An 18,243-nucleotide genomic window follows, 5' to 3' on the forward strand; every position below is an offset into this window, starting at 1 on the left:
CTTAGGCATTTTCTCATGGGCCTGCCGAGCTAGCGATGTCTTCCTATGTGACTGTCGAGCCACATATAAGCTTTTAATTAAAATTAGTTTTATTCAATATAAGGTCAATAGTTAATATACATATTTGATCATTTAAAGTACTTATTATTTCATTTTTTTCATATTTTAGGATTCAGCGCCAGTGGGTCCACAGGAGCTGCCCATTCCGGAGCATTCTCATCAGCCTACCGAGGCAGAGTTGTCTTCTCATGACACTACCGAGGCGCATATTAGTTTTTTACTTAATACTAATTTTATTCAACATAAGGTAAATATTTATTTAATTTTTATAACCTTTACTTGGACTTCGAACAGCATGTCGTCCAGGAGACTACCTCATATTCACCACCACACCCATCTCAGGAGCCTACAGACCCATCTCAGGAGCCTACTCAGGCGCCCGTTGACACACAGGTTTGATTAAATAAATAACGTTAATGTATTCAATATAAATAAGAAATGGTACTAATATTTATATACTTTTCAGGTTCATCCTTCGGCGCCCGCGGTGGCGACTCCCGACGAGGAAGAGGTCGAGTTTCCAGACCCAGCTCAGCCTCAGGTTCTGAGCATGCTAGCGCGACTAGATCCCAAGAAGAAGCACGTTCTAGTTAAGGGCGCAAGGGCTAGGGGAAGATGAGATGATCATGACTTAGAGCGCCCGGTTATTAAGAGGAAAAAGGGCGATGGAGACGATGGCGAGGGCAGTGGGGATGGTATGAGCCTTAGGCCTAGGGATAGTCTCCGGCATACTACATGTGGGACCCATCCTCGATAGTGTATATACATTAGTGTTGTACAATTTATCGTAAATATTATATATTTTTTGCATATTTATAAATATTATCTTAGTCTTTAATATTGTTTATAATTTCACATCCTAAATTGATAATAAAAAAAAACGTGACACATTCGAAATAAAGTTAAGCATTAATTTAAAATTAAGACGAAACCCTAAAAGATAAATAACTTAAAGCTAATGACTACAAATCTTCAAATAAAAAAGGACTTCGAGCACTTTTCAACCACTAAAATGACAATCCAAAGTATTGCGTATTCTTGATGTGTTGAGTCTATTTTATTAATTGTACAAATATAACTAGAGTTCTATATAAAATATTGAAGTTCCGGAATCTCAAAGCATGATTAATATACGGCTAAACTACGTAAAAAAAGATAAACTACGTAAAGAGGAGTGAAAATGTGATGTTATTGAAAATGACGGACTCCTATAGCGCAGTAATAGGTGAGAGAAAGTTTTGTATAGCGCAGTAAAATACTGCGTTATAGCACTTAACGGCGCCGTCTTCGTGAAGTGCTATAGCGCAATATTTTATTGCGCTAAAGGTATTTTGGTAACTTTTTTTTATTGGGATATTTTGATTCAAATTTTTTTTTTTTTGGCATTTTGGTTCCGGACTCAAATCTGAAAGAGATAGTGTTGTATGCAATTTCAAATAATCACTTCAAGAAAGAGTTGACGGTACTATTTGAAGATGTGAAGCTCTTACAAAACCGTGCAACCTCAGATATGATGATGATATCACGAGAAATTTTCTAATAATGGGTCTCCATGATGACAACTGCCAACTGACAAGTAATAGTTGTAGGAGACTCGTTCTGGAAATTTTGGGCCCACGGATAGGCATTTTAAAACAGAATCTTGACGTAAATTTCTGGCGAAAGACGTAGGCCGCTCCCTTAATACTCGTTTGGCAGGAGGGATAAGAAATAAATAATTTCAGAATTATTATTAATTTTGAGATAAATTTATTATATGTTTGATTTGTATAAAATTATAGTATAACTAACTTATCTCAGAATTATAGTGTTAATATATCCTTATGGGAGAATGATTAAGTTATCATGTGATAACTTATTTCCAACCAAACTACGCCTGACACCTCAACTACGTTTAGATTTGAACACTTGGAACTCAAATTGAATTGTACTGTATCTATTACACATACTTTTATAGTCCTCAAAATTTCAAAAGCGTCTGTCTCAATTGCTTATGACATGAAAGAACCTATGTCACAGTGACACATGGCTGTTAAGCCAAAACGCTCCCCAAAAAGAAGACAAATATATTGAGCCGACAGCCTTCAATCTTCTTCATTTCTTCTTGTACTTTTCCCTTTAGTTTATTCTTTTCTTCCTCTACTTTCTTTTTTCCTCTTCCTTTTCTTTTCTCTTTTTCTTTCTAAAATTTAGTCTGTATACCTTAGCTTTCTTCATCTCCCTTTCTTCGTTCTAACATTTATTTATTCCATACCCAAAAATTCATTACTCATTTTCTTAATCACCTTATTTAACCACCCAACACCACTGACAATTAGGCGTTGTTTCTTTGAATTCAAGTGGAAGAAACTGAAAGTGGAAAAACTGAAATTCTGTCTTCTTCGTTGTTTTAAGTGCATTTTCTGCTGCTAGATCCTATACTAGGAGAAAATATTTATAAAATAAAAAAGTAAAACAAAGTGAATCTTTTATGCTTGCTTCTTTAGTATCCCAAGTGTTAATGAAGAACTAACATCTGAAAATTATTCGTTGCCTGATACTCCCTCGGTTGGCAAATAATAAGTGTCACTTTAGGAAATCAAAACTTAAATTGGCTAATTTTTTTAACTCTATTCTTAGATAAAAATTGACAAGTTAAAAATAACAATCTAAATGATAGATTGAACAAAGTCATATAGTAACTCAATATTTTTGGATTTTTAATGTCAAAATTACTTGCGCATGTTCTAATCAAGAGAAAAAATAATTTATTTTTATTATATAGAAGTAATTTAATAAATTTTATATTACATTATTAATTTTTTAATATGCGTATTTTAAATAAAGTGATATTTATTATGAGATGAAGGGAGTAATATCTATGCTGGCGATGCTTCAAACTTAAAGATGAGTTTTTGCATTAACTTTTGGAGTTAAAAAACAATAGAGAAGTCCGGAGAAAGAAATGGCAAGAGCAGAGAAAGAAATCGTATGTCTATACTGATTTTCTGGTGACTTGTCACATCAACATTGTGTGTCGAATGAAAATGAAAGTTTAATAGGTAAAAAACTCATTTGAGGTGTCTAAGTAATAATTACAGTCAAATTTACAGAACCGTCCATGTATTGCCCTAAATTTCTTTACTTAAGTGACGATGTTAACTGCTAAAGTTGCGTCATCCTCTGATTTTCATAACCTATCACCAGTCAGTCAAGCTTGTGTTGCCTGCATCTTGCATAACAGAACCATCAAAATTACAATAATTAACATATATAAAATTGTTGGCCCACGGGCAAATAGCGTTTAGTTTTGTAATATAAAGTCCATGAACCGCATGTGATTTAACACCCTGAAGTCAGACCAGCTCCACCTAATCTTAAAATAAATATTAGTACCTCTTACTCGTATAAAAACAAATTCTTAGAATTCCACGATGTAACCATTTGAATGCTAGTTGGCAAATATTTAAACTAATGGACGTGTAAATCAAGAGCAAAGAAGAGGCCAAGTGCTAGACAACTTTTTATACCAAAAGAATCAGAATCCATCACACGGTCAATTCCAATTTCTCAATCACTTCACGGAAATATTCAAATTTTTCAACTACCACCTGTAAAAATCATTGCACAAATTTTCTCAAAATAATTTAAGAAAAAATGAAATAAAATAAAATAAAGACACATAACGGGTCCCCAAAACGCCCCAAATACTTACTCCACCCACTAAACATCTAATACAATTTACTTACCCTTCCTGGGAATTTATAACTTACCCTTCCTGGGAATTTATAATTTCTTTTATGGTGTAACACCGCGAGGGGAGCCTCTAGACTCCTGAGGTGTTTGGCCTTCGGAACCTTTAGAGGGATCATCGGAAGATTGTCGAACACCATCATCCGTATCACCTCTATTCATTTCTTCGATCATCCTTACAACCTCCGTCATGGAAGGCCGTTGGTCTGGCACAGTAGCAACACATGCCATACCTATCTGAAGTAGTTGTACCATCTCTTCTTCCACATTATGGTATCGCATTAGCTCAACGTCAAACACCTCCGCTGTCCATTCTTCCCTTACAACGCTTTGGACCCACCTAGGCAAATCGATGCCTTCTTCACCTAGTGAAGCTTGGTTCGGGGCTTTGCCCGTTAAGAGCTCCAACATTAATACTCCAAAGCTATACACATCAGATTTAAATGTGACTTTTCGAGTTTCAAGAACCTCCGGTGCACGATATCCTGCAACACGGTGGTTGACTGGTGTTGTGGTGGAGAAAAGAGGGTTTAATCCGTAATCAGATACACATGCATCCTGGTTATCTTGTTTAAGGAGAACATTGGAAGCCTTGATGTTTCCATGGACAACTTTTCCTGAAATATGGAGGAAGGCAATGCCTCTTGCTGCACCTAACACTACTCTCATTCGACTGTCCCAGTCAAGTGGTGTACGGCCTGATCCTCTGCTACCTACAAGAATTAAGCAAACACTTGAGTAAACAAAACAGAGCTATTTCATCTTCTCATACCGACTACTATTACTTAAAAAAACAGGAATTAGCGATGGACAAATTTCATAGCTAAACAGCAAAATCTGTCTCTAATCCTACTTGGCGACGAATTATCAACAAATTCTGTTAGCTATGAGTAATTTAGCCACGGAGTTCATAGCTGATTCTAGTTTTTTTATTTTGTAGTGTACAAGAATTAACCAAAGTAAATATTTTTAATTAGACAATGACCAAGGCCAATGCAAATTAGCCTTTCTGTATTTTTCCGGTCAACAAGTTGGATTCAAATTCAAAGCAGTTGAGTTACTCAAGAGGACGTAGTCTATTATTAGCTTTTCTTTTGCACTTTATTTCTTCACCAAAAAAGAAGAAAATGGGTGACAGCAAGAATCAATGGACAATGGAGTAAAGCAGCACGTTGTTTCACCAAAAGAAGAAAATGAGGGGACAGCAAGAATCAATGATCAATAAAGTAAAGCAAAAGAATTAGATAGATGAATAATAATCGGACAATTATAACCACCAAATAGCTTAAAGCCAAAGTAATGTAAGCCTTTTAAGTCATTAAGTAAGGTTACGACACAACAATTACTACTAACATCATGACTTGAAAATTGTGGGGTTTGAAAACCAAATGCTTTGATTGATAGTAGTTAATTAGTACTGTGATATCACCAATGCACTTTGTTATTCCCTTCCCCATTTCCCCAATGTTTAATGAAAAAAAATATTAAATATATATAATTACAATTCTACAGGTAGTTTGCTGATTGGGGTAACCATGCATGGACTACATGGGGTAATTAGGGAAAAGCACATATTTTGGGCATAGACACAAGGAAGGTAACAAAAGAAAAGGTAAATCTTGGACAAAAAGAAAAGTCTTGTTTTCCAATTTTAAAAATTCATTTCATCATTTATAAAGGACGGCATGTCGGCAAGGAATCATATGGTGGTCTGTTGCTATGTAACGTTGTTTTCATTAAAAAAGTAACAAATCTACAAATTGCCACTGTTCCAAAAAGAATGTTGCTGTAGCTTAAGAAATTATTATCGGAACAAAATGCACAATTTGCGCTGGACTTAGATTATAAATGTGAATAACTTATTCTACATTTTCTACTAAAAAAAGTACTAAATGAAGTGGTACCAAACTTCAATTATTATTGAGAGAAACAATAATGCAATCCAGTTCAGAAGCGCTGTAAACTATGGTTACAATGTGGCAGGATCTTCACGTGAATAGATTGAAGTCCCATCAATTCTTTCAAAAAGCAAACAAAATAAAAATTAAATCTTTTTCATGGCCATACGTAACTCACCTAAGCCTCAAAGTCTTATCAAGAATCAGAAGAACTTCCTAAAATCTAGCACGGATTAAATGCTACATTTATTGCCATAAAAAGTTAATAACTGCAAATTTGAAATGCTGAATCTTTCATCTTTTAGCAAATTTCAGATAACAGCAGCCAGAGAATGCAGAAAAAAAATAAAGTATAACTATCAAACAGCAGCCAGAGAATGCAGAAAAATATACTAATAAAAGAACAAAATTGAGTTTCTGAAGAAGAAGAAGAAAGGAATTGATTAAGCATACCATGAAGAAGAGCAGACAAACTTCCAGCAGGCATATAATCAGAGACCAACAATTTCTCATCTTTAGAGAAGTAAAAAGCTCTCAAAGGCAACACATTTTCATGTTTCATCTTCCCCAAAGCTTCCAATTGTTGCTCAAACTCTCTTCTTTGCACCACAACATCTTTCAACCTTTTCACCACCACAGTAGTACCTTCTTCAAGAACAGCTTTATAACTAGTCCCCACACTACCCTTCCCCAACACCTCAGCAGAAGCCCTCAACAAATCTTCAAGATCAAAACTATACCCTCCACCATCAAAGAACACAAGTTTATTCCTATCCCCTTCAGCTGAACCACCCGTTACATCATCCTTAGACGACGATGTCCCTGCCTCCACTGGTACAGCCCCCGTTGCCACCACCGGAGGTTTCTCTGTTTTCGACGTCTCTTTATTTCTTGATCTTCGTCGTAAACATATAAAAAGGAGGACCAACAGCAGCAGAAGACCCAGGGTCGACCCCACAACTATTCCAATAATAGCAGCTGTTGATAGTTTCTTGGATTTCTTCTTCGGTGTTGTTTTTGGCTCTGTGTTTGGTGAAGGTGAAGGAGATGGAAAAAATGGCGTACATGGAGGCAATGGGCCACCACATAAATCAGTGTTTCCAGAAAAAGATGAACTTGGGAATTTAGAAAGTGAAGTAGGAATTGAACCATTAAGATGATTATTCGACACATTAAAATTCACTAAGCTTGATGGATTAATACTCGGAAGAGTACCACTGAAGTTATTGTTTTGTAACAAAAGTCCAGTTAAATGTGTGAGATTGTTTATCGAAAAAGGGATAGTACCAGTGAAATTATTCGAAGAAAGATCCAACCTGTTTAACCGGGTCAACCCGGGAAGACTTTTCGGGAATTCACCGGTGAACCTGTTTTTATGTAGATAGAGACTACGAAGAAGCTTAAGGTTAGCAAAATCCGAAGGGATTGGGCCGGATAAGCGGTTAGCATGAAGACTAAGAACACGGAGTTGGGTCAAGCGGCCCAATGAGTTGTTAGTTATTTGACCGACGAGTCCGGCAGCAGGAAGACGTAGTGAATAGACAAAAGATTTTGTCGGGTCACATTCAACACCAAACCAAGTACAAGCTGAAGCGGATTTGTTCCAGTCGACCCGACTTGGGTGTCGGATCTGAGATAGGAAAGCAAGGAGAGCTTGCTTGTCCTGTGTTGGCTCTGAGACAACAACTTGGTAATGACTCAGAACATGAATTAAAGCAAAGAACAAAGCACAAAAAACAAACCTTGAACTTAAATTAACAAACACTGCCATTAAGAAGGTTAAAAACAAGAATGTGATTCAATTACTGAATTTTTTTGACTTTCCGGCGAGAAGCCATGAAAGAAGATAGATAAAATTTTAGAGAGAGAAAAAAGAGGGAGTGCTTTGGTAGATGGAAGACTGTTCGTTTAAAGGAAGAGAGAGTATTAGTGCGGAATGTGGGGTAGGGTGTCATAGAGAAGTCACTAGATTCCTTCAAGGTGAATTCTTTTTTATATACCAAAGTTTTTACTCACATATTGATATTGTTTTTTTATATATATATATTTAATAAACTACCAGTCAAAGCAGATATTTGGTGTTAAGAAATTCCTTGAGCTTCAATGTTTCAAGGAAAAATTTCATAAATAACTATCGATTTTTTGTTGCGTAGCTATATTTAACCTATTTACATATGCAAACATATAACTTGTTTTAGCGCTTGTTTCTTATTGTATATATTCACTATGATGCGTCGTTAAAATTTGTATTCAATTCAAATGTATTCAACTCAACTGCATTCATTGTAGCTACTTTTAAACTGTATTCACTTTATTATATTTAAAATCGTTTGTATACAAAAAAATATCTTTCCCCGAAACACTGAATTTTACACTAAAAAAATTAACAAATACACGCAAAAACTGAATTCAAGAAATAAAATTCACTCTATTCATTTGTAGACACTTCAAATTCACTCTATTCATTTGTATACATGCAAAAAACACTGTATACATAACACAAATAAGTATATTTTGTATTTTCCAGTCAGATTCCGACCAGATATGACTGTTTCCATCCAGATCTGACCGCCGTCACTGTCATCGTCATCAACATCACAGTTCTTTTCTTCAACATCACGGTTCTCTTTTCTTCTCAACATCACAGTTCTTTTCTTTTCTTCTCCAGAGAAGTCAACTCTTTGTAGAAGAAAAGAACCTAACAAAAATCTCTTCCTTCTTCAATTTTTCTTTCTCCAAAAAACCAAAAAATACTTAAAAAAATACACGGGAGAAGATGGCTGCTCCAGTTCACCGGAGCTAGAGCTCCTCGCCGGAGCAGTGGGGGAAGAGAGGAGAGAGATGGGAGGGTTGGGTTGACGGTGAATAATTTGATGATGGGTATTCTACTTTAAATATATATGTGGTTATTAACATATTACTTTTAGCTATAAGATGTAATTTATCTAAACTATAGCTACTAAATCTAAATATGTACTAGAGTTAGTTATGCCACGTAGTTATCCCCTAAGAAAATTTCATAAATGATTACCTTTTAAGGGTTTTTGTTGCGTACATACATTTAACCTATTTACATCTCGTAGCAAACATATAGCTTGTTTCAGCGCTTGTTTCTTATTGTATTCACTATGGTGCGTCGTTGTATTCGTATTCAGTAAAATTTGCTGAAGTTTGTATTCAATTCAAATGTATTCAACTCAACTGTATTCATTGTAGCTACTTTTACACTGTATTCACTTTATTATATTTAAAATCGCTTGTATACAAAAAAATATCCTCCCCAAAACACTGAATTTTGCATTAAAAAAATTAACAAATACACGCAAAAACTAAATACAAGAAATAAAATTCACTCTATTCATTTGTATACACATCAAATTCACTCTATTCATTTGTATACAGGCGAAAAACACTGTATACATAACACAAATAAGTATATTTTGTATTTTCCAGTCAGATTCCGACCAGATACGACTGTTTCCATCCAGATCTGACCGTCGTCACTGTAATCGTCATCAACATCACAGTTCTTTTCTTCAACATCACAGTTCTCTTTTCTTCTCAACATCACAGTTCTTTTCTATTCTTCTCCGGAGAAGTCAATTATTTGTAGAAGAAAAGAACCTAACAAAAATCTCTTCCTTCTTCCATTTTTCTTTCTGCAACAGCAAAGTACAATTCAACAACCAAAAAATACACCGAAGCTAGAGCTCCTCGCCGGAGCAGTGGGGGGAAGAGGGGAGATACACATGTGAGGGTTGGGTTGGCAGTGAATAATGTGATGATGGGTATTCTACTTTAAATATATATGTAGTTATTAATTGTATTTAACATATTAGTTTTTGCTATAAGATGTAATTAATCTAAACTATAGCTACTAAATCTAAATATGTACTAGAGTTAGTTATGCCACGTAGTTATCCCTAAACAAACTAGAATATTCCCTGTGAATTCAATGTGATTAGCCACTAGGTCATATAATATATACCACTACCACTAAAAATTAAAGCCATTTTAAAAGAATGTTTTTCCTTATTAGAAGAAGAATATATTGTGAAAAAAGAAAGAGAATCTCAGGGGAGCATTTGATCGGAAGTACCAATATTTGTAAGTATCAAAAAATATAAATAAATTGGTATATGCAACTAAAGATACATGTGTTGTGCTTTACGTAGTCGTCCTTACCATATATGAAAAATATTTATATTTATAACTAGTTTATGAGAAAATCAACTAAGCAATAAAAGGAAAAACAATTTGACTTTAATTTTAGTTTGTATGGATAAATTTATAGTAACTTTTTACTAATCGGTAAATATTGTGCCGTGTTTAACAAGGTTACAAACATAAAAATAGTTTCTATGCATGTAGTCACTCTATCAATTTTATATTATACTTCATATTGTTTTATTCATTTCAAAAGAAAAAGTTTTAAAAATGAACACATTGCTTTAAGATTGACGTAAAACATACTCGTCTTGCCTTTAATATCCAAAAGAATAATACAAAAAAGGGAGTCACATATTTTCTTCACGTGAATTGTCGTACTTGTAATTCCTAGTTGAACCAAACATATTAGAGAAAAGATCCATGGAACCCCACTTGATATTACTTTGGATTTCAGTCCACAAAAATTGGCCCAACATAACAAAGATAACAATTTTGAATTGAGCCAAAACAAACATTAGCTTATAGGCCACAAAACCACAGCTTAAAGTAGAGATACATATACGTCCAGAAACATAATAGAGGAGACCAAGATATCTTCAGGCTGTATGTACAAAAAGTTAATTCAACAGTTTCTCTTATTGTGAAGCACCATCTAGGTGAACTTCTGTCAGAAGCTAAGTATAACAAAAAATGCTTACTTAAATCATGTAAATCTGTGAAAGCTGTATCTTGCACCCTCAGTTGTTTTCAATGTTTATGTTATATTTCCAATAGCTAGTTTGCAGCAGAATAAGGTAGAATCCATTCTTGGGGTGGATTTTCATGCTGATGTCTCAGCTGCAAAGCCTGCACCATCAAGCATTATCGGTTAGTAGTCTGAACTTTAGGACGTATGGAGATGTTGACTTATCAGCAATGTAAATAGCAACGGAACCAAAATGGTTCAGCCAAAAGAATACGAGGGACTATGTTCTTTTCAGAAGGCATGTACAATTTAGTTTAGTGCAAGCATGCATCAATAAAATGTTAGATTAAAAGGTACCATGTTTACCTTCCTGAAGGGTAACAGAGCCTTTCTCCAACAACGCGACTTTGACTCCTTGGAACTGTTGAAAAAGAGAAGTGTGACACTACCTTTAAATTTAATGTTGGGAAACAAGAAAATACTATGGGTCTTAAACAGTGACTTCCTTTGATAAACAGGCAGTTCAATTTATAGAAAGATTCATGCACGTAACAAGTTAGGCAGTCGCAAGTGATTATTAATCAGGCATCGCTACAGATTACTCTTTCATTGAACAGGAACTCAGCAACCATGAACTAAGTCAAATGTTTCACTTGATTCGCTTCAGGATTTCTCAAAACAAATTGCCCAACAAGGCATCTTGCAGTTCTAGATTCAGCCATATCTTGTGGCGTCCCTTATTAGACTGGTCCATTACCAATTACAAATTCAGATTTATGTTATAATACCAATATGAATTCAGTACCACCACTTTGTTGTGGGTTTCACACACATGTAAAAGCAAACTGAAATTTGAGATCACAAATAGATAAATAATAATAATGATGATAATACTAACAAGGGAGATCACAAATAGGAATATAGCACAGAACTTGTATCGAGAAGAAATCTTAAAAAAAATATTTTGAGATATAAGATACTTACAGAGCTGGATTCCCAGAAGAGTGATTATTTAAACTGCTGCAAGGAATGTGGCTTTGACACGGTGTCTTGCTGGGAATGGATAAAACCAAATTGCTTTGTGGCTGAGTAATCGAAAAGGTCATATGAGAAGCATTCGATGAACTTGATCTCTTTAGAAATCCTACTGTTCTAGGAAAACAACTTGGTTTTTCCTCTGACTCTATGGTAAATAAATCCCGGCATCTGCAAGTACTTCTTTCTTTCAAGCAATCAGGTTCTAACTGACGTGTTTGTAGGGAACCATCTGTCAATAATATCTGAGGTGTATCTGATCCAATGCTTAGCGCATTTCCATCACTACTTCTTATGGTCATAATTTCTCTACCATGACAACATATTTGAGAGTTTTGAGAAAAACACTCAGAGGAACACGTTTCAACAACTTTATCCACCATTATGACTCTTTTAGAAGCAGAATCAGAGTTCTCCGATGCTTCACTTATACGTTCCATCGTGGAATGTGATTTACCACGTGAACAATTAAAAAGTCTAAAAGAAAGCCTTTTCACTCTGGAATATTTTTTGGGGAACCAGCCGGGTACAAGATTGATTCTGATCTCCACATTGCAACATAGTGTTTGCTGAAGTGCATTTGCAATGGGTTTCCACGATTTCTCAGCCTTTGATATGTCTTTGGGGCAATAAAACTCCAGTTCAGCAATTGCCAAACCTAGAACGTGGATTGCAACATATTCATGATCAGAAAGAAAACAGTTGAACAGTGTAAAGGCAACACTCAACGGACTAAGAAAGCATCTGGTTTGCTTGCAATAAGTATTTTGCCATCATGAAGTTGGAGAAGCAATCAAGGAGGAACAAAAAGTTGAACTCTACAATCAGTGATTCTCAAATTATGCGTATCTATTGTCCCTTCACCAGGAACTACAAAAGTTCATTGATCCTCAATATGGAAACTACATTTTCTTAGGTAAATCATCTCAGACCTCCATATTGACATTTCCTTTGCTTTCTGAGTTTGGAACATAAGCTCAACATATTAGGGAGATAGGAAAGAGTATGGAGCTTGCAAGGACACATTCTTTTGATATTCCGTAGAAGCACTCTTTGAACTGTGACTATAATTTTGTGGTCAAACAGATTTACATAAAAATCAAGATTTAGATAAGTAGGAGGGTTAAAGGTGCCAAGAGCTAGAATACGCTGTTAAAAGGACAGATGGAAACAGAAAAGCAAAAGGGCTCATTACCCATGGAAAGCACATTCGGTACCTTCGGAGCGCACACAAGTGGGAGTAATGAGGACAACAGAAGGATGTTAAAGATACAAATTCCAGCTTAATTTATTACAGAAAAACAGCATGGAGGTCCAACTCAAAAGTTGTTCCCTATTTCAACTTCTTCAGATTAAAGGAGGTTTTGCAAAGCTCAGCATTTGAAGTGTCAACATTTACCAAAATAGGAGACATGTGTGGCTCAAATTATACATTGGATTGGAGAAAAGATGACAATGTAATCAGGTCGAGATAGACCTATGTATTCACTGAGATGGCAAAGCTGAAGATATGATGCAATAAACATGTAAAGCATGGAAACTCCTACCTTGCTTAAGACAAATTGATGACAATTTCCCTCTTCTCAAAAAGTTTGCAAGTGAATTGGATTCGCACATTTCAACAGCTCTATACCATATAGACGCCAGAGTTTCCTTATCATCCTGCATTCCCCTTTTGCAAGATTCGATGCTTTCGCATGCACAACTTGTAAGGTGCTTCAAACTCTCACTTGTTGATGATGTACTACAAAGATTACCATCAGGATCTGACACAACAGAAACAAAATTCCACGGCAATGAACTTGTCGAACATAAAAATTAGCCTTGTCCGGAAAATGAGAAGTACAGGAGAGTGTCAGTCATCCCACCTTGTTCGTATACCGTTCTCAAGCATGAGTTTCCATCTTTGGCATCTACTGAAGAACTCACTGAGCTTAACTGTAGAAGAGCAGCAGTCAGCCATGTTGTTTGATTTTTTGACACCCTCAATTGTTTTTCAGTCTCAGAGAGTACTTTGAGTGCATGACTAAGTTGCTGTTTCTCAGCTTCAGCTATGATATACAGCAGTAAAAATGCAATCTTTTAGATATAACAGTCTTACAAGACAATGAAAAAGTGGAGCACATCATAGAGAGATTATTTAAAAGGCAACCTTAAAATTTTCACAACAAGAAAGTTGAGTTGAACTGTTGAATTGTTTTTGTTTCTTACCTATCAGGTATAATTAATTCTAGACTTCTAATGAAAGAACAAAATGCAGCACATAAAGTACAGAGGAGTAAGAGCAAATAATTATCAGACAGTAGGGGAAAAGAAAGATGAGTCAATCAGCAAAACAATGATTACAACTCTGAATTAAAAAGAAAATGGACAGAATTAGAGCAGATATTTGCGCAGTTCTTTCTCAATCAATAACTTTATCTGCTAAATTCCCTAAAGTAGTTTTGAGGCAAGTGGTCTACCAAAAAGGATTTTAGTCAAGAAGTGCACTATCAGGTCACTATCAGAATCGCACAATGGAGATACAATTTATGCTTGAGCTCTCCTCGAAAATACTTCTTATGGACAGTCTATATGACCAAGCAATTTGCTCAATGATTCTTTTAGGAAACATTAATTTAAAACTGAATGAGAATGGCACTTGCAAGATAAATGTCCGATTTTGTCAGAAGACTTGAAACCTGAAATAGGTACTGCAAACTAATGTAAATGAAACTAATCAAGCAACACGCAACCTTAAAGATGATTTGGAGCCAGTACACGAGAAAAACATATAAAGGGTAGCAACTAAGCCATCTACACCCCCATCAGTCACCAATCCCAGCTGATACCACTGATTTGATCATATTGATTTGCAACATGCAGAAGGCAAGTAGGACAAAAAATTGGCAAGATATGTTAGCAGCATACAAAGGGACGAATAACCATGAAACCTAATACTTACAAATGTGTCCGCTGAATAGCCTGTCTTTGACTTCACAAGCACTTCTTTGACATTTTCCAGCAAGAATGTCCATTATTAGATTTGCCAGCTGTGATACCAATTGCATGGGATCTATTCTAGATCTCATTAGCTCTCTGGCTCTTTTAACTGTATTTGAAGTGTCAGATGACAATGCCAGATGCAGCAACTCTAGCAACTCATCATCAGAGACAGCTCCAATCTGCAGAGAAGATGAATGGACAACATTAATTATCACGACTTTTATAAAACGAGGAAATAGAAAAGGAAAATACAAGAAATTCACTATTGAACACCTACTAGCTCATAGACTAAAGGCATTGTTATTCTTTTCCCAAGCAAACTTAGCTGTTCAAGCATTATCTCTCCATCTCGAAGTGAACCATTTGATTTACAAGCAATGAAATCCAAAGCATCCTGATTAAAATCGAGTCCTTCATCTTCACAAATTTCACGTAACCTAGTCGAAATATCAAGTTCTTTTATTTTGGAAAAATGATACTTCTGGGACCGTGATACTGCACTACGAGGCAGCTTATCAAGGTCAGGGGTGATCATTATGAATATCACATGCCGAGATAGTTCTTCCAGGTGCTTTAAAATGCTAGTCCATGTTTCCTCTCGCAATAAGTGGCACTCATCAATTATAAAAATCTTAAATTTGGATGAAACAGGAGGTGCCACTGCATTCTTGATAATTAATCTAACTCTCTCCATTTTATTGATTTTCAAGGAATCTACTTCTCTAACATCCTTGCTTCTTCCTGAGAAATAGAGAACGCAATCTCTACAGAGGCCACATGGTTTCTCAGCATCAGGAGAAAGACAATTTAATGCGGCTGCAAATATTCTTGACGCGCATGTTTTTCCCGTACCACGAGGACCATGAAACAGGTAGAATGGATTTATCCGCCCACTCGAGATTGCATTCAACAGAGACCTTGATACCACGTTCTGTCCAACCATTTCAGTGAATGATTTTGGCCTGAACTTTTGACTGAGATTTCTAGGACTTTCTGAGTGTGAAGCAACTCCATTGTTATCTCTCGTCCAGCTTCTTCTTTGTAGAGCTAAGAGTGTGTCACCTATTCCTGCAGACAGAAGTGGTCTCTCTTCAAGAGGACTTGATCCCCTAAATTTAGGGGTGCCTAACCAGCAAGAGCTAATTCCACATCCACCGTGATCAGAATCGACATTGTCAACATCTTCATTTCCATATAGTGAAATCGCATGGTTTGAGCTTTCGATTGGAGCATCGCTTAATGAAAAGTAGGGACTACCTACACGACTCAAGATATCACCAGCTGCTGTTCTAGATGATCTAGTATGTTTTTTATGTTTGCAATTCTTTTTTGTTGAATAATAAACTACATCTTTCGCCTGCACTGCTCCAATTGATTCTTTACTGGAACCTGTGCCCTCCTCCAAGGCATCAAAAGGTGTTGTACAAGTCATTGCCATTCCTTGATCCCTGTAAGGATGACCTAATCTTTTACTTGATGATTTATTTCCTCTTTCTATCTCATTTGGTTTGCCTAGGTTAGACATTTCGACATTACCGTTCCAAGGCTCCATTCGAGGCGAAACCAACTGTGGTTTGCAGTTCCCCATATTGCAGTTAAGTTCCTGATCACCTACATAGTCCTCCAGGTTGGCATACAAAGAGAAGCCATTTGGTTCATTGTAGCCTACTTCTTGTCTATTTTCAAATCCTAAAGTAATAGCATTATTTGAATTTGTTTCCCAATTCAACTTATCAACCATTGTGGAGAACTTGCTTATCGAATTCGTGGTTGGATCCCTGAGTGACTTCACTCTTCTAAGTGCAACCAGCGTTTTCGATATGGGAACATCAACCGAATGCCGTCTCCCATCCATTACTCAAAAATTATCAGAGCTCTTATAATGCTGAAGATTTTCAAATGGCCCAGAAAACAATGCTGTGGTTTTCACCTAGAATTCATCAAGAAACCAAGGAAAAAAATTTAAGTCTTTTCTATTGCTTCGCAATGAACTAAAGAATCCAACTTTTGGGTATGTACAGGAAAAAAAAAAAAACAGCAATACTGTAAAGTCCGTAAAAAGGTATTAAAAATTGAAAGAAACTAAATCTTTCAAACATCTAGAGGAAGAAAAAAAGGAAAAAATATGTTTTTTCATACCCCAAATTAAAATATTATCGTCTACTAAAACTAAGCCAAAATGCAAAATAATCTCAACCCCAACACAACTACATTCACAAAAATGAAGAACAACGTAGTACCTTTCAACTGAGACAACGAGCTCAAAAAAAAAAAAAAAAAAAAATCAAAACCCCATTTTTCTTTTTGCACTTGTAAACAAAATGCAAGCACTGAAATGACGGAAAATACAAGAGAAATGAAAAACAAAGTACCTTAGTATATACGAAGAAAAGAAGCAACAGTCAACATGAGCACATTCCCATACGTTTATATACATAGAAATACGTATAACCCTTTCGCTCACCCCAAAACAATACTTTATATAGGGACGAATCTTTCAGTTCAAAACAAATGCTTAAACAAATACTCAATCATATTAAAATAACGAAACGACAAAATTTGAAAGAATACATACACATGAAGACACAGGAAACCTGTGGATTGAAGAAGAAGCAAAACAAAATGGGCTTTCGAAGTTCACGAGATTTTGAAATGAAACAACAGAGAGAGAGCGCTATTTGTATTTGTATTTGTCGTTCTTGGGATAAGGAGATGAAGTGAAGTGGCAAAGTAGTAAATGTAATTAATGTAGAGGGGTTAGATGGTGATAAAACACGCCATCACATTCAATAGAGCAGAGACATGTCAAATAATAGTCTCTCAGAAATTCTACTGTAACTTGTGGCAGTGTGTTTTGCAGAGAAAGAAGGTGTTGAAGGGGTACTTTCGGGATTTCGTACAACTGACAGTTTCAGTTATTATTTGGGGGCTTCTGGTGGCTAAAAGCTGTTGCTATAATACTGTAGCGTCGGCTTACTGTTTTTTTATTGCGACATCACTTTCTAGATTTTGACAAAGGAAAAAGAATTACTAGCCCTCCCTTTAGCCTTTTCAATTTGTTTTAAAATAAATAATGTTTTATAATTTCAAGAAATTTTTTTTTTTTAAATTACTCTTATTTATATAATCGAGAAATATTAGGTAGCTTTTCTAGCAAACTGGTAACTTAGAAAGAGGTAAACTTTGATTAGGGGTAAATTGATATAAACATTCGTAATTTTCTAGAAGTGAGCAATTTTTAAAGGATTATACATAAACTAAAAATACCACTTATTAACAACGGAGGCAGTACTGTACTCTCTCGGTCTCAAATTATTTGTCGCTTTTGTTTTACACGTCTGTTAAGAAATACTCCAAAAAGAATGTTCACTTAGTCGTTTGCACACTCTTTAAGAAAATATTAACTCTTAGGTAAAAATAATTAATCTGACTAAACTTTCCTAATTAAATAGGTATTGAGATTTGATCACTTAACACTTAATAAGAGCAAATCTGAAAAATAAGATTAATTTTTTTTTTGATTTGGTAAGTGAAAACTCATTTTGAACCAAAAAAATAAAGGTTAACTGGATACTCTTTTTGAACCGGAAGGAGTAATAATTAAGAGGGTTATTTGACTAATTTTCACTTATTTATATTTAAGTTATCGTCTCTCTCCATCAAATGTGTACTCTATTT

General features: G+C 35.4%; 2 protein-coding genes across 4 annotated transcripts; both read right to left on the minus strand.

Annotated features, from left to right (window-relative positions):
• Nucleotides 1-3,539: 3,539 nt before the first annotated feature.
• On the minus strand, nt 3,540-7,645 carry LOC132632547 (probable inactive receptor kinase At2g26730). Its single transcript, XM_060348528.1, has 2 exons — nt 6,144-7,645; nt 3,540-4,505 (listed from the first exon to the last, which is right to left on the minus strand). Exons 1-2 carry the CDS (start codon nt 7,459-7,461, stop codon nt 3,838-3,840), a joined length of 1,986 nt encoding a protein of 661 aa, XP_060204511.1. The 5' UTR covers nt 7,462-7,645; the 3' UTR covers nt 3,540-3,837.
• A 2,663-nt stretch (nt 7,646-10,308) lies between these two features.
• Nucleotides 10,309-17,481, minus strand: LOC132632546 (protein STICHEL-like 2). 3 transcript variants are annotated; one of them, XM_060348527.1, is made up of 8 exons: nt 17,160-17,481; nt 14,843-16,495; nt 14,525-14,744; nt 13,449-13,631; nt 13,128-13,346; nt 11,530-12,238; nt 10,912-10,966; nt 10,309-10,706 (listed from the first exon to the last, which is right to left on the minus strand). In XM_060348527.1, exons 2-8 carry the CDS (start codon nt 16,418-16,420, stop codon nt 10,635-10,637), a joined length of 3,036 nt encoding a protein of 1,011 aa, XP_060204510.1. In that variant the 5' UTR covers nt 16,421-16,495; nt 17,160-17,481; the 3' UTR covers nt 10,309-10,634. The 3 variants fall into 3 exon arrangements, with proteins under 3 accessions (XP_060204510.1, XP_060204507.1, XP_060204508.1); XM_060348524.1 differs by having other exon boundaries at nt 17,141-17,481; XM_060348525.1 differs by lacking the exon at nt 17,160-17,481 and adding an exon at nt 16,938-17,079.
• Nucleotides 17,482-18,243: the final 762 nt, after the last annotated feature.

This window comes from Lycium barbarum, chromosome 3, assembly GCF_019175385.1.
Source record: "Lycium barbarum isolate Lr01 chromosome 3, ASM1917538v2, whole genome shotgun sequence".
Taxonomy (NCBI): Eukaryota; Viridiplantae; Streptophyta; class Magnoliopsida; order Solanales; family Solanaceae; genus Lycium; species Lycium barbarum.

Coding starts and splice junctions, on each gene's coding strand:
- LOC132632547 (XM_060348528.1), bottom strand. CDS start 7,461: ATGGCAGTGTTTGTTAATTTAAGTTCAAGGTTTGTTTTTTGTGCTTTG. Junction 4,506..6,143: donor TTTGTCTGCTCTTCTTCATG/GTATGCTTAATC, acceptor TAATTCTTGTAG/GTAGCAGAGGATCAGGCCGT.
- LOC132632546 (XM_060348527.1), bottom strand. CDS start 16,420: ATGGATGGGAGACGGCATTCGGTTGATGTTCCCATATCGAAAACGCTG. Junction 14,745..14,842: donor TGCCTTTAGTCTATGAGCTA/GTAGGTGTTCAA, acceptor TCTTCTCTGCAG/ATTGGAGCTGTCTCTGATGA. Junction 13,347..13,448: donor GAGAACGGTATACGAACAAG/GTGGGATGACTG, acceptor CTGTTGTGTCAG/ATCCTGATGGTAATCTTTGT.